The 16,046-nt window shown below is 42.2% G+C and overlaps 1 protein-coding gene across 1 annotated transcript; it reads left to right on the top strand.

The window, feature by feature from the left end:
• Positions 1-6,102: 6,102 nt before the first annotated feature.
• Positions 6,103-14,497, top strand: igfbp7 (insulin-like growth factor binding protein 7). Its single transcript, XM_080901783.1, has 5 exons — positions 6,103-6,556; positions 6,947-7,064; positions 9,854-9,944; positions 10,019-10,145; positions 14,186-14,497. The coding sequence occupies exons 1-5, from the start codon at positions 6,136-6,138 to the stop codon at positions 14,206-14,208; spliced, it is 780 nt and encodes a 259-aa protein (XP_080757909.1). The 5' UTR covers positions 6,103-6,135; the 3' UTR covers positions 14,209-14,497.
• The last annotated feature ends 1,549 nt before the right edge of the window (positions 14,498-16,046 follow it).

The raw sequence follows: 16,046 nt of genomic DNA, 5'->3' as shown, positions 1-16,046 counted from the left end.
GATCAGCTACTTATTGATCAGATGTTTCCCGTATTTATACCTGTGTGGATCAATAGTGTCTTCTCTGATTCTTCTGTCACACAGTGTGACACAAAGTGGATGAGCTGTTGTGATACTCTGCACTTGTCCCAGAAGTACTGACTTTGTCTACATTATTCTTTCTATATATTTATTTGCTATGATTTGCTATGCACTGACTCTCCTGGCTTTGTTTGTGTGAGCATTCAGTCGCCTGAAAAACAAACAGCCAGCAAATTAAAGCAAATACTCCGTTACATGTTGTTTTATATTTTATTATGTCACAGAATTAAGTCATTTGTTTTCTTGTTTTCAATCTGCACACAGGTCATGTGCGGGAAAGGCCCGCCCAGCATCTCCTGACTACTACTGATGATCTGTCATCAGCAGGTTAAACCAGGAGGAGGGGTTTCTTGCTTGCTTGCTTGCTTTTGTTTGTCTCATGATACAAAGGGATTTGTTGCATATTTTTTCTTATATAGAGCCATTTAGTCATAAATGTGTTAATCAAAAGATTGGGGAGCTTTTTGTAATTCTCAGTCATTTCTGTTGAGTTTTAGATTCCTCAGCTCAAGCCAATGGTACTGGCTAGAATAACTGAAGGTAAACTGATTTGAGCTGCGTCCCAATTCAGGGGCCTCGTCCTTCGGATTTGAAGGCCGATTAGTTACAGCGACGTGACGAAGGCTGCTCCAAATGGGGCCAACAAATATGTCCTTCATTTTCCCAGATTTGAAGGATGGGTCGGGTGTATCCTTTGTGGCCCACCACATCCCAGAATTCATAGCGTGGCCCAGCCAAGTTTCCAACAATGGTGGCAGCTACTTAGTTTTAACGCCGACAGTCTCGGTTGTTGTGTCCTTTGGCAATACACTTCAGCTGTTGCCTACTGGTTGTGGTCAAATTCCAAACATTTTTTACAAATAAATAACTGCAAAGTGGGGTGTGCGTAATTATTCAGCCCCCTTTGGTCTGAGTGCAGTCAGTTGCCCATAGACATTGCCTGATGAGTGCTAATGACTAAATAGAGTGCACAACTGAAAACCTACAAGACAAGGCCGTCCACCTAAACTCACAGGCCAAACAAGGAGAGCGCTGATCAGAAATGCAGCCAAGAGGCCCATGGTGACTCTGGACGAGCTGCAGAGATCTACAGCTCAGGTGGGGGAAATCTGTCGATAGGACAACTATTAGTCGTGCACCGCACAAAGTTGGCCTTTATGGAAGAGTGGCAAGAAGAAAGCCATTGTTAACAGAAAACCATAAGAAGTCCAGTTTGCAGTTTGCCACAAGCCATGTGGGGGACACAGCAAACCTGTGGAAGAAAGTGCTCTGGTCAGATGAGACCAAAATGGAACTTTTGGTCCCAAATGCAAAACGCTATGTGTGGCGGACAGTGTTGGTCAAGTTACTTGAAAAAAGTAATCAGTAACTAATTACTGATTACTTCCCCAAAAAAGTAATTCCGTTACTTTACTGATTACTTATTTTCAAAGTAATTAATTACTTAGTTACTTAGTTACTTTTTAAAAACACGATTTACAACCTGAAGAGGTGATAAAGCGATAGATCTTTCAGCCCAATTCTACTTTTTCTACATAATCCATCATACAAAATGTAATCAAATGGAAAAGTATCTTTTTTTTAACTTGTCTTATCAGTTTTAATCTTTTAACTTTATGCATCAAGCAAAAATTTAATTATATGCAACATTCTCTGACTTGAATAAATTAGTTTAACATTTAAACCTATTTTCTGCACATTCCAGCACATAAAATACAATATTTTTTGTGTTTACACTCACTCTTTCAAGTAAAACACAGCAGAAAATAAATAAAGTCAAAGACTCAGCGGTCCTGTTGCTCTATTTTCACCTGTAAAGCAGGACTGCGGTAGGCGGAGGTTTACCCTGGTGCAGGTGTGCCGCGGTCAGTTGAAGAATCCGTGAGTTTCTCTGTGAGGTTCAAGGTTCAAGGTTCTTTATTATTTGTCACATGCATAGTTATACAAGTATAACACACAGTGAAATGTAGCCTGACACGCTCCTCGACATGTGCAAAAAATTGGGGGGGGGGGTGTAGAGGAAGAACATTACATATATATATATATATATATATATATATATATATATATATATATATATATATACACACACATATAGTATATACACTGGGTGAATGTGCAGTAGTAGCAGCAAGCAGGTGAATTCTGTACATTAATATGAATAGATATCTGACTATTTTACAGGATAGACAATATAAACATATTTAAAATTAAAGGAATTTGAAATGTACATTGTGCCTTGGTTTAGTGTCTGGAAGAGTCCTGTCTCAGTCAATTATAGATGATGTGAGAGGGCGGGTGTGTGTGTTTAGGGCACGGATGGCTTGGGGATAGAGGCTCCTCTTGAGTCTCTCTGTCCTTGCCCGGAAGATGCGGAACCTTCTACCAGATTGCAGAAGTTGGAACAGTTTGTTGCCAGGATGGGACGGGTCCTTCAGTATCTGCGCTGCTCTAGTCCGGCATCTCCTGGTGTAGGTGTCCTGAAGCAGCGTTCTGCTGTACGGATCACTCTCTGGAGAGCTTTTTGGTCCTTCACACAGCTGTTCCCGAACCACGATGTCATGTTCTGTGTGAGGATGCTCTCCACAGCGCCTGTATAGAAAATCCTGAGGATCTTTGGAGAGACCCTGAACTTCCTCAGTTGTCGTAGGTGATACAGGCGCTGCCTAGCCTTTTTGGTCTGGACCTGAATTCCCCATTACGTCGTTGCGCACTCGGTGCTTGCTTGGAAGTTTAGGGTTTTTTTTCGCTGTAAAGTTTTCTTCCCACGCACAATGGACGCTAATGTTTTTGTCACTTTTCATGGAATCAAACTCAAAGTAAGGTCAGTACTTCCACGCTTTAAACGCTGCACGCTCATACTCTCTCCCATAATCAATATGTGATCCATTGTTGATCTGCACAAGGCTGTTGTCACTAACGGTGCACTCGCTTACGTCACTGTCGTGAGACATTCTCCCAAAAAAATCACGGTTTTAGTAACGCAGTAACGCAGCGTTCCTACGGGAAAGTAACGGTAATCTAATTACCGTTTTTGCAATAGTAATCCCTTACTTTACTCGTTACTTGAAAAAAGTAATCAGATGGTAAATGGTAAATGGCCTGCATTTGTATAGCGCTTTTCTAGTCCCTAAGGACCCCAAAGCGCTTCACACTACATTCAGTCATTCACCCATTCACACACACATTCACACACTGGCGATGGCAAGCTACATTGTAGCCACAGCTGCCCTGGGGCGCACTGACAGAGGCGAGGCTGCCGGACACTGGCGCCACCGGGCCCTCTGACCACCACCACCATCAGATTACAGTAACGCGTTACTGCCCATCTCTGGTGGCAGAAAACTAACACTGCACATCACTCTAAACACACCATCCCCACTGTCAAATATGGTGTTGGCAGCACCATGCTCTGGGGGTGCTTCTCTTCAGCAGGGACGGGGAAGCTGGTCAGAGTTGATGGGAAGATGGATGGAGCCAAATACAGAGCAATCTTGGAAGAAAACCTCTTGGAGTCTGCAAAAGACTTGAGACTGGGGCGGAGGCTCACCTTCCAGCAGGACAACGACCCTAAACATAAAGCCAGGGCAACAATGGAATGGTTTAAAACAAAACATATCCATGTGTTAGAATGACCCAGTCAAAGTCCAGATCTAAATCCAATCAAGACTCTGTGGTAAGATCTGAAAACTGCTGTTCACAAACGCTGTCCGTCTAATCTGACTGAGCTGGAGCTGCTTTGCAAAGAAGAATGGGCAAAGATTTCAGTCTGTAGATGTGCAAAGCTGGTAGAGACGTACCCTAAAAGACTGGCAGCTGTAATTGCAGCAAAAGGTGGTTCTACAAAGACTCAGGGGGCTGAATAATTACGCACACCGACTTTGCAGTTATTTATTTGTAAAAAATGTTTGGAATCATGTATGATCTTCGTTCCACTTCTCACGTGTACACCACTTTGTGTTGGTCTTTCACGTGGAATTCCAATAAAATTGATTCATGTTTGTGGCTGTAATGTGACAAAATGTGGGAAAGTTCAAGGGGGCCGAATACTTTTGCGCTTTGTTGGATGGTGGAGGCTGTCATCTGGTGGTTAAATACTGGAGGTGATCAATCAATTATCTAATTATCAGAGACTCCACCCAACAACTCAGCAGACACGCCCAGGTATCCACCCCCTAAGAAAGAAAAGGGGAAAAAAAACCCACAGCTATCCTCTGGTGGGAGGAGTCACACATAAAACAAACACTGACAACATTGGATCATAACACAGTTAAAAGTTGAAATGTAAATGGTTGTTTTTTTATTATATAATTGATTTGTTTACATTTTATGTGGAGTGAATAAATAAAAGCATATTTATATATAAACATATAAATAAAAACATGTTGTTGTTGTTTTACATTAGTAATTCATTTTGTGCATAATTTTATATTACTGTTGATAATAAATTAATTAAACCAACAACTTGAAGAGCTGGTTGGGAGCCGGAATTCCCATCACTAGAGAAAGCGAACTCCCGGCACACCGTTTTCAGACCCCCCGCGATCTTTGGCTACTCAGGTTAAACATGATATATAAGTCACTCAGATAACTTAAAAATGTTATTGTTTGTTTTTTTCACTGTTTTATTTGTTCCTGAGTAAATCGGTTTGGCTGAAATTAAAATTCTAGTTTTCGCACAGCTGAATAAACGTCAAACAGAAAACTGATTAAACAGAAGTGTGAGATGATCGAGAGTTTGCTCCAGTGTCCTGTTATATTTTAGATAGCGAGGAGCAGACGGCTGAGTGTATTAAACCCCACCGAGACAGCGGTGACGCAAATCTGACGGCCAATTTCACAGCCACTCACTTCAGGCCTACCCGGTCTTTGGAGGACACGGCCCACGTAGACTACGAAGGACAGGTCCTCCAAAGGATGCAGCCTAGGAATTGGGACACAGCTATAGTCAGTCTCTGCTTGATTAAGGTGAAGGAGGAGAGGTAAGCTGTGTTACCGATTCCATGTGCGTTTGTTAAGTTTCACAAATAATGGAGGTCACTGTAAGTAAATTGCCCGTCTCTGGGAACCCAAAATGTCTGCTTACCTTACCCCCTTCCTTGATACTCGAGTCAGACTGCTTCCCACAGTAATACTATAACACAGAATACAGCACAGTTGTAATAATCAGAATACTTTAATGATCCCTGAGGAAAGTATGTGGTGTCAGTTGTACAAAGTCAATAAGAACAGTAACAGACCAAACTAAATAATAATACACTATAATGCAAAGTTTACAAAATAAGAACTAGCTCTAATATATAAAAATAACTCAATTATAAATATCTAGAATAATACGTGATATATACGATTCACATTTTACTTTAAAATGTAAAACTTTGTTATTTACTGCAGAGCGTGTGCAAAGAGTATAACTACTGCACTGTGTGCTGATGGAGCTGTACAGAGATGGCCTCCATTCCCACAACATTACTGGCCTTGTGACCAGTTTATTTACCCTCAACCTGCTGTCCCAGCATGCAACAGCACAGAGGATAGCACTGACCACAGCAGGCTGATAGAAAAATCCTGAACATTGTCTGACAGATGTTGAAGGACCTCAGAGACTCTGGCCGTTCCTGTAGAGTGCAGTGGCATTTTTAACCCAGTCCAGCCTATTATCAGTGTGTCCTCTGAGGTATTTATGCTCCTCCACAATGTCCACATTGACCACCTGGATTGAAACGGGGGTCACGAGTTTCCTGGTCTTCCTAAAGTCCACAATCAGTTCTTTGGTCTTTGTCACGTTGAGCTGCAGATGATTCTGCTCGCATCACGTGACAAAGGAGTCATCAGAAATTTTCTGAAGGTGGCAGGTCTCTGTGCATGTAATACTGTATGGAAATAGTGTAAAGTACAGTAGTACACAGTACAGTAATGCAGTATTACTTTACAGGGTCGTATTATCTTCTAGGCTGAGGGTGGGATCAGCTGTGGGTGGAGGCGGAGTCCCACCCTTGGAGCAGCTGTGTTTCAGCCCCTCAGTTTCAGACTGACTCAGAGCTGCTCGCAAACATGAAGTCTTTCTGCCTCCTCTCTCTGATCCTCCCGGTCCTCTCAGTCCAGGACTCTGCCCCTTTGGGATGTGGATCTTGTGATCTGGCTCAGTGTGCTCCTCTCCCAGCGGAGGGCTGTGCTGCTGGCTCTCTGGTGGACTCCTGTGGCTGCTGCTCTGTCTGCGCTGCCGCAGAGGGTGAGCTGTGCGGAGGTCGCCGGTCGGCAGCTCGCCGCTGTGGCTCCGGTCTGGAGTGCGTGAGAAGCGGCGAGAACAAGAAGAACAAGATGGGAGTCTGTGTCTGTAAGAGCAAATACGAGGTCTGCGGGACAAACGGAGTGACCTACACGAACACCTGTGCACTGAAAACTGCAGGCCTGCGAGCCCAGAGTGAGGGAAAAGAATCTGTCAACATGCAGAACAAAGGTCGCTGTGGTTCAGGTGAGGTCGCAGGTCATGGTATCAATCTATGTAGCCTGCAGAAGGGGGTCACTTATTCTGATATGTGGCTTGATACAGTTGGAGAAATAACCTGCAGCTGACGTACATATATACGTATGTATTTATACGTTGCTGTGATGTAAATGTAGAGCAGTTAAAAAAACCTAAACGTCTCTTTCCCCTTCTGTGGTCCAGCGGACTATGAGGCAGTCTGTCAGTTACAGACTGATGTCGCCTCTGATAATCCTCCTCCATCCCAAACATCACATTCCTTTCTACATGAAAACACCCACTGAGTGTGCTCAGAGCAAACTGAATTCCTGTGAGGTCACTGAGGACTTCCTGTCTGGACCTGTTTCACCCACATTCATCTTTTCTTTCTGTCTGCAGCTCCACTCATTGTTACTCCTCCAGGTGAGGTGTACAACGTGAGTGGCTCTCAGGTGTACCTGAGTTGTGAGGTGGTGGGCGTGCCCACACCAGTGCTAACCTGGAAGAAGGTGAGTTTGTGTGCCATCATTCAGCAGTTTGTCACACATTTAAGATGTATTTTGTTTTTCTCCATAAAAAGAAACACTCAAAGGTTCAGGCGTGACTCCACAGAAGTGTTTGCCTTCCTCTTTGCTGCTGACTTCCTGTTTCCTGCCGCTGCCAATAGAAACAATCAAAGTTCTCCACCTGGAAACATAAAACAGGAAATTATCCTGATTTAAACATTTCCCTGAACAGCAGCTTACATCACTACTTAACAACAATAGTCACCTTGAGGTACTTTAACATGCAAGGAACAGACCCCGCAGTATTAGAGGGACGCCAAGCAAAAATTAAATTATATCAACAGTCTTTGACTTGAAGAAATTGCTTAACACTTAAACCTATGTTCCGCATATTCCAGCATATAAAATAAAATCATATTTTGTGTTTACACTCTTTGAAATAGATGCAAGTAAAATGGCAGAAAATAAATAGAATCAAAGACTCAGCAGCTCTTAAATCTATTGTCAGCTGTTTATCAGGAGTGGGGCGGGTGGAGGTTTGCCCACAGCAGTCATGTCAGTGAGGGGATCCGGGGGTTTCTCTGTGAATGTCACATTCCCGTGGCAGCGTGCTCGCTCAGAAGTTTAGGGTTTTTTTCAACTGTAGAAAGAAGTTTTCTTCCCACGCAGAGTGAACAGCAGACGCTAATGTTTTTGTCACTTTTTATGAAAAAATGTTTACGCTTTAAACGCTGCATGGTCGTACTCTCTCCGTACGCACTCCATATTATCCATTGTTGATCGCCACACGTCTGTTACCACACGCTTACATCATTGTCATGAGACACTCTCACAAACAAAATCACAGGTTAGTACCACAGCAATGCAGCATGCTTAGGGGAAAGCAACAGTAATCTAATTACTTTTTTGCAATAGTAATCCCTTGCTTTACTCGTTACTTGCGAAAAGTAATCAGATTGCAGTAATGCATTACTGAAAATCTCTGGTGAGGATGTAACAGTATTAAAAGACAACCAACTTCTGTGGGAGTGGATGATATGCTTCTTCAATAACATGAGAGAATAACACGGATGAATTCTATCCTTAAACTTTGTTACTGCACCTTCAGAAGGACATGTAATGCAGTGTATTACCCACTGCTGTGTAATCTGTTACTGTAAACTTAAATGTTATTAAAAATGATCACGAAAGACAGTTTTCAAGAAATACAGTTAAATGTTCACTTTCTGTGGGATATGTCAGAACAAGGGTGTGAACTCAATTGAGTCTAATAATAGATTAAATTCCATGTTGAGGCTGTTATTTTCAGTAAAGGAGAAATGGTAGAGAAAGTCTGAGTATGGGTCAGCTGCATGATAGATAACAATTCAGTTTTTTGGTTAGCGTGTTATGAGGCTCAGAGTCGGCCTTTCAAAACTTAAATTGTTTTTGGCTCTATTGTTGATTGATAAGCTAGAGATGAAGATCGTCTTGGCCTGTGTCTCCAACATATCATTATGATAATCGTTGTTATCGTTGGAATCCGGTCTTTAAGTTATGACATGATGCTTCCGGGCCCAAACTACCCTGCGTTTAATAAGGCTTTTTGTGTTTTTAACATGTTTTAATGCTTTGTATCTTGTTGTATTTAATCTCAAAAAACCCTAAAAACAGTCTGTGATCACTGTCGGCCTCTCTTGGTTTTTATTACCGCTGTTCATTTTAAAACTCAGTTTTTAAACCCTTACGATGTAACTACAGCCCAGCCCAAGCAGCAGTAGAATGACTAACCTCATATTGTGGATGGATTATCTCAGTTGTTCTCCTGACTGAAGTTTGGTCCGTTTACAGCATCCTGCCATGCAATTGTATTTGTCTCTAACCATTGGGAACCCTCACGTTAACTTTTATGGAGTGGAAAAAAGTTAGTATTCATCCTCCAGCTTCACTGTGTTTATGCTATGCTAACATAGCTGTGTCGCTAGCGATCACGTAGCACAACATTATATACCAGCTAGCCCAACTTCAGTAACCCTTCAAACGTCACTGCTGTTTAGTTTTCTGTCTTCATTTATGTTGGAAGTGACAGCAGAGCTGTACGTTTGAATTTTTCAGAAATCTCTCAGTCAGAACATGCTATATCATGTTTAGGTGGAAACTAGTGAGCTAACTCCCTGCTAACTTCTAACTCTGTTAAATATCATAAATCCTGTTTTCATGGATGCCTGGATGTTAAACTTCATAGTTACACCTGGTAAAGCAGCAACGCTGATCATTTTATTACAGATGAAAGAATTTAGACAGTTTAAACTCTCAGTGATGCTGCAGTGTTTGTTTGGGACCTGCAGCGGAGTTTGGGCCCAGACATGGCTAATAACGTCAGACTTAAAGACTGGATTGGCTATGTGAGGAGTTCAATTTAACTTCACAACAGCTGCTGCCTCAAGGCAGTAATATAATAAATAGGTTAATTTACAGCATTCAGAGATATCAGCATGTTTCATGAACTTTCTTTATTTTTTTTTAATCAGGGCTTAAAAACTGATTCTGACGGCTTGTACACTAAGGGCTCAGGTATGTTCAGGTGTGTCTATCAGGGTGGCAAGTAACGGCCTGTTTGAAGAGAATTTACAGACCTTAAGCCCTAAGACCTGCTCAGAGCTGTGGTGAAGCAGGATGTCCAATCATCAGTCTCAGCTTCAGGTGGGGATGTCAGGTGGTTCCTCCACCACAGTCAGAGTATGAGTGAGAAACCCGTTAGAAGACCACAGGGGTTAGACAACTCTGTGATGACATCACAGAGTCAATAAGGTATTTGAAGTTGGATGGAGCTTCTTCCTGGAGACCGTGACAATCTGGCGATCCAGACTCGAGGAGGACCGGAGAAGCATGAAGTGACCGGCTGGGTGCTGGTCAGTACAAACACTATGTTATGTCACTGCTGCAGTGGGACCAATCAAAATAGACCATGGTGTTTGTGTTTCAGATCTCGCCTCTGACCAAAGAAGAAGAAGGATCGTACGAGTGTCACGCCACAAACACCAAAGGAGAAGCTTCAGCAGTTGGAGCAATTCATGTGGTTGAGTCCATCGATGAGCTCACTGCCAGGAAAGGTAACATCTAAAATTACCTTATGAAACATCCCCCATGGTCATCACTGACCTTGGTCTCTGGAGGATTTACCTCAGCCTTTGTCAGCCTTTCAAAAACACCATCAGACTCAGCTCAGTTTTTCAGGCGTAGATTCTTCCACTTCTTCCATAACTATAAACTGTTAAATGAAGAAAAATGTTTCTAGTCCAAGAAGCAGACTTATCCATGTCAGTGAAACACGCTTTAGGGCGGCAGTGGAATCAGAGCTCCTGTTACTGAAACTTTTAAAATGATAAATAAAACATTTGCAGAGGCATTATCCAGCTTTTATTACCTGAGGCCTGTTCTCTTCTTATCCCATTACAAAGTAAGCAGAAAAATGATCCAGAGATGATTCTAAGCATGCCCAGATCATCCAGTTACAGACTGCTGGGCTCCTGCCAATTTATTCTGATAATCAGTCTTTTTTTCTTCACTAATCACAGATATATCATACAGGAATGTGGGGTCTAGATGGAGAGCACTGCAACCTTACTGACAAAATAAAGCATAGCCATCAGAATCCAGCATTGCCAAAAGTCTCTAACATAAACGAATAATGAAGCAGCCCAGGCTGCTTCATTATTCTTCTAAATTCTTCATTCCAGATTTAGAAGTGACTGGTGATGGTTAAGTTACATACAAGTAACATGTGTTGTACATGACACGTCAAACAAATGCAAACAGAGAACGTAACATCACATTCACAAGGAGATGATGAAATGAACTGAATATACAGGAAAATCAAAAGATTGGGACCCTTTTAAAAAACAGAAATGTTAATAAACACTGTATGTGGGATGACGTGTATATGTCTATGTATGAAAGTATTACATTTATACATACATACATGTATATATGCCACCCAAGTGTTTGTGATCATTGCTAATGAGTCTTTTACACACTGTGGAGGAATTTTGGTCCACTCATCATATGAGAATTGTTCTTATCAGCATCACCCGCATTTTTGAGGTCATGCTACAGCATCTCATTCAGATTCAGGTCAGGACTTTGGCTACGTTCACACTGCAGGTCTTAATGCTCAATTCTGATTTTTTGTTCAAATCCGATTTTTTTGTCTGCTTGTTCACACTACGAATAAAATGCGACAGTAAACGCGCTCTAGTGTGAACACTCAAAGCGGCCCGCATGCACAAAAGAAGACGTCACACACAACGCGCTCTGTTTAGACCCAGAGCAAACAGTATTGTTTGACTGATGGCCCTTAATATAGAGACTTCGGACTTTACGTTTCCCAATTTTTGCTTTAAGTTATTTTGTTATTCACATAATAATGTAGATAACCTAATAATGATCCTTATAGCTGTTTTAGAGGAGCGGTGCTTCAAAGGATAGTTGCAGATTTGTCAGAATCTGCAGATTATACAGTACAAATAAAATGTTCACGTTTCTCCAACGTTGTCTTCCCAACAGTTTCACTGACATCTACACGGGATGGCCAGGAAGCGTTCGCGATGTCTTCTCGGGCGCTGATAATTGGCGTCTGTCTTGTGTCAGTGACGTAAAAGACGGATTTAATGCGACATGACCGTTCAAACAGCAGTCGCTTTCTAAAACATCGGATATGTATCGGATTCAGTACCACATACAAAAGTGACCCAGATCGGATTTGAAAATATCGGATTTGTGCCGTTCACACTGTCATACCATGATCGGATATGGGTCACATAGTGTCAAAAAAATCGGATTTGATGCGCTTTTGCCTGCAGTGTGAACGTAGCCTTTGACTAGGCCACTCCAAATTAAAGATGGACTTGCTGGTGTGCTTTGGATCATCATCCTGCTGCAGAACACAAGTGCACTTCAAGATGTTTTGGTAGAATTCACGACTCCATTAACAACAGCAAGACATACAGCTGCCAAAAAGTTTTGTCTTGCCAGAGCACAGAGTATGTTGGGGATCAAGATGTTTTCTTAGAAAACCGAGACAAGCCTTTCTGTTCCTTTTGCTAAGCAGTGGTTTTTGTCTTGGAACTCTGCCATGCAGGCCATTGTTGCCCAGTCTCTTTCTTATGGTGGAGTCATGAACACTGGCCTTAACTAAGGCAAGTGAGGTGTGCAGTGTTTTGGATCTTGCTCTGGGGTCTTTTGTGACCTTTTGGATGTGCCGTTGCTCCACTCTTAGGGTAATTTATGTTATAAATTGGAGTGGGGCGATCACCTTTTTCACACATGGGTTTGGATTTTTTCCCCAAAGATGAACAAACACCTTTATTTAGAATATGCATGATGTTTTTAATTTTTTACTTGTGTTATCTTTCATGATCTGACATGAGCAGACCCACGAGCAAACATGTTTTCGCACCACTGTATATAAACAATATATCAAAAGATTGGGGGCCTGTTCTTCGTACCGCGCTAAGTGAGTTAGCTGGATGAGATTGTTGATGATTTCGCGTGATCCTGGATCGTTCGGTTCCCCGAAGCCCATCCGGGACTTGCTGTCATAGCAACAGAGCCGTAAGCGTAAACCTGCTGGGGAGCAGGTTTACTTTATGTAAACAGGATTAGATCGCGGCCACGCAGGTATGTCCGCGTCATTCATACGAAAGCAACAGCGATATTCCACCACTGTTTCACCATAAATAAATAACATCAATGTAACTAAAGATAATGCAGCACTTGATCCTTTTATTGATTTCACACAGATACATACAGGTCATTCCCTAAAAAAGGGAAATGTACTATTAACATTCTATTACATGTATGTGATTATTACAGATGTAATTCATATTTCAGAGTAGTAATTGTAAATTACTTCGTGTAATCAAGATGAGAGACCACGGCTATAAAAGCGAAGGTGGATTTGGGAAGTCTGTCGCAGTCATATCCTGTCCGTTTACGCGAGCAACCCATTGCGGAAGGTGCAAGATTGATAAGGAGAGTCCTCAGAATTCAGCGTATATTGCGGGACAGACAGGATCCTTTAGCTCAGCGCGACAGTGTGCTCATAGAAAGATATTGATTTTCCCGTGAGGGTATTATTCACTTAACCAACTTGTTGACGAGGGGGTGCAGGACCACCACCTGTCTTTTTTTTTGCTCTGCCCTTTTCTTGGTTGCTGTTATGAACAAACAAACAGAGTATTCCAGGGTCTCTTTCCAAGAGACGACAAGCAATATAAGTGATAAATATTACCATTCTGTAGAATATTCTTATATTTCACTTTTACTTGTTCCCATGTTCTAGTGGGTCCTGTTGTGGCTCTAATGTGAAAGGGGATATAATATAACATATTATAATATAATATAATGTAATATAATATTGGATAATATGGTGTGATATGATAAATCTACCCTACCGCCTACTGGTGTTGGCCAGAGGGGCCGATGGCGCAATATGGCAGCCTGGCTTCTGTCAGTCTGCCCCAGGGCAGCGGTGGCTACAACCGTAGCTGCCTCCACCAGTGTGTGAATGTGAGAGTGAATGAATAGTGGCATTGTAAAGCGCTTTGGGTGCCTTGAAAAGCGCTATATAAATCCACTCCATTATTATTGTTATTATTGAATTACTTACGAGTTTGATTTGTCAGCAACTTTCTGCCAGCCCTCTCTCCTTGCTTTTGCAGCCTTTGCAGTGTTCCCTTGCGTTTTAATTAAACTCTGAAACTCCTGAAATCCCTCACTCAAGAGTTCTTGCTCTGCTGCCGAAAAATACTGAGCGCGCTCCTTCGACATTTTCGCCGACCAATCAAAGGGTTGCCGATCAATGTTTCTACTATCGATGCGTAGCCCCTGTTGGGCCACCCAGTGATCTCACATTACTTCATCCAGCTATACTAATCGTCAACAACAGGTGTGTTCGGGGAACCGGAATAGCGAGCTCAGAGTTAGCGCGATGATTTGGTCTTGGATGTTTCATTTGATCTTGGATGTAGTAAGCGACGTACGAAGCACAGGGCCTGGGACACCGCCTTTACATTATTGACATTTTAAAATGATAATTTGTTGAACAAGAAAAGAAACATATCTGAAAGTAAATATGTCGTGTTTCTTTCAGTGACAAAGGAAGTCAACCTGTGATCAGCTGATCGTCTCAGGAATCCCAGACTTTTAACTTCCACTAAAACCTGAATTTGTTTCCTTTCAGTCGTTTTTAGTTTTAATCCAGCCTTTTTCAAACTTCAGTCTTTTGTTCTACATGTTATATCTTTTGTTATATTTGTAACTTTTAAAGTATTTTTCCTCCTCTGGGCACCAGCGGAAGTTTGAAATGGTGAAACAGGTGTATTTGTTTGTTGCAGTCTACACATTAAATATGAACCTTAAACTGCATGTTTTTCTTCTCAATTTAATAAACCATAATAATGTTTGTGTGTTGTTTGAATCTAATCAATATTTCAACTCTTTCAGTTAAATAATCAATGTTTCTACTGTGAAGGTCCCAGAAAAACATTATATTTTCAAAAATAAAAAGAGAAAAATGGAAAGATCAACTAATTCCTTGTGATCAATGTGAACTTTCATTAAATACAAACATGCATTCATCCATTTGCTTTTGCTTATCTGCGGCTGGGTCGTGGTGGCCGCAGGCTAAGCAGAGAAGCCCAGACCTCCCTCTCCCCAGCTGATCCAGTGGAACATCAAGCTGTTCCTAGGTCAGCTGAGAGGAGGCCCTGGGGCAGATCCTTTCACCTAGTCAACGGCGTACAAAGATCCTGCGCGATGAACCGTAGATTTCAAAGTTTGATTCCTCAGTCCATAAAACCTTCCAGTCTTCAGTAGTGCAATGGTGGCGTTTCATGGTCCAGACAAGCCTCGTTGGCTGTGTCCCAATTCAGGGTCTGCACGCTTGAAGTACGCGCACTACGCATACTACGTACGGTGCGTACTATAAGTACGAGAAGTGCGGAAGTGAGAGGCTTGTGAAATGGGACGGTATACGCTTTGTCGCGCTGTTCAGGTTGCCTAGCAACCATGATACTAACCGCGAGACACGTTACATACAGCTTTGTTTGACAGAAACGAAGGAGAATGTTTTGTCAGTCATTCATTTTTGTCATGACATCACTTTGATTAGTTGAGTATCTGAGGCTGAGACCACGGGACTGTAAAACATGATTGTTGGGCTTCATTTCTGTGCTGAACAGTCATTTAAGATTAGTTAGTAAATAACAATTAGTTAATGTTGTTCATGAGACTAAAGTCATCTCACTGTGGTAATGTAAATATAATATGGCCAATATTATAGTATTGTCAGATTATTATGATATTGATTATGATATAAACACCCAGCACGCCCCTGCGGGCGGTTTATCCTTCAAGCTCGGGTCCTCTACCAGAGGCCTGGGAGCTTGAGGGTCCTGCGCAGTATCTTAGCTGTTCCCAGGACTGCGCTCTTCTGGACAGAGATCTCCGATGTTGTTCCTGGGATCTGCTGGAGCCACTCGCCTAGCTTGGGAGTCACCGCACCTAGTGCTCCGATTACCACGGGGACCACCGTTACCTTCACCCTCCACATCCTCTCGAGCTCTTCTCTGAGCCCTTGGTATTTCTCCAGCTTCTCGTGTTCCTTCTTCCTGATATTGCTGTCATTCGGAACCGCTACATCGATCACTACGGCCATCTTCTTCTGTTTGTCTACCACCACTATGTCCGGTTGGTTAGCCACCACCATTTTGTCCGTCTGTATCTGGAAGTCCCACAGGATCTTAGCTTGGTCATTCTCCACCACCCTTGGGGGCATCTCCCATTTTGACCTCGGGACTTCCAGGTTATACTCGGCACAGATGTTCCTGTACACTATGCCGGCCACTTGGTTATGGCGTTCCATGTATGCCTTGCCTGCTAGCATCTTGCACCCTGCTGTTATGTTTTATATATATATATATATATATATATATATATATATATATATATAT

The sequence above is a fragment of the Rhamphochromis sp. 'chilingali' genome, assembly GCF_963969265.1.
Source record: "Rhamphochromis sp. 'chilingali' genome assembly, chromosome: 13".
NCBI lineage: Eukaryota > Metazoa > Chordata > Actinopteri > Cichliformes > Cichlidae > Rhamphochromis > Rhamphochromis sp. 'chilingali'.
This window is presented reverse-complemented; position numbering and strand designations above follow the sequence as displayed.

What these genes read in the sequence shown, in the direction of transcription:
- igfbp7 (XM_080901783.1), top strand. Translation starts at nt 6,136, where the DNA reads ATGAAGTCTTTCTGCCTCCTCTCTCTGATCCTCCCGGTCCTCTCAGTC. An exon ending in ACCTGGAAGAAGGTGAGTTT is followed by an intron (nt 7,065 to 9,853) that starts GTGTGCCATCAT and finishes AGGTATTTGAAG; the next exon opens with TTGGATGGAGCTTCTTCCTG. An exon ending in TGAGCTCACTGCCAGGAAAG is followed by an intron (nt 10,146 to 14,185) that starts GTAACATCTAAA and finishes TGTTTCTTTCAG; the next exon opens with TGACAAAGGAAGTCAACCTG.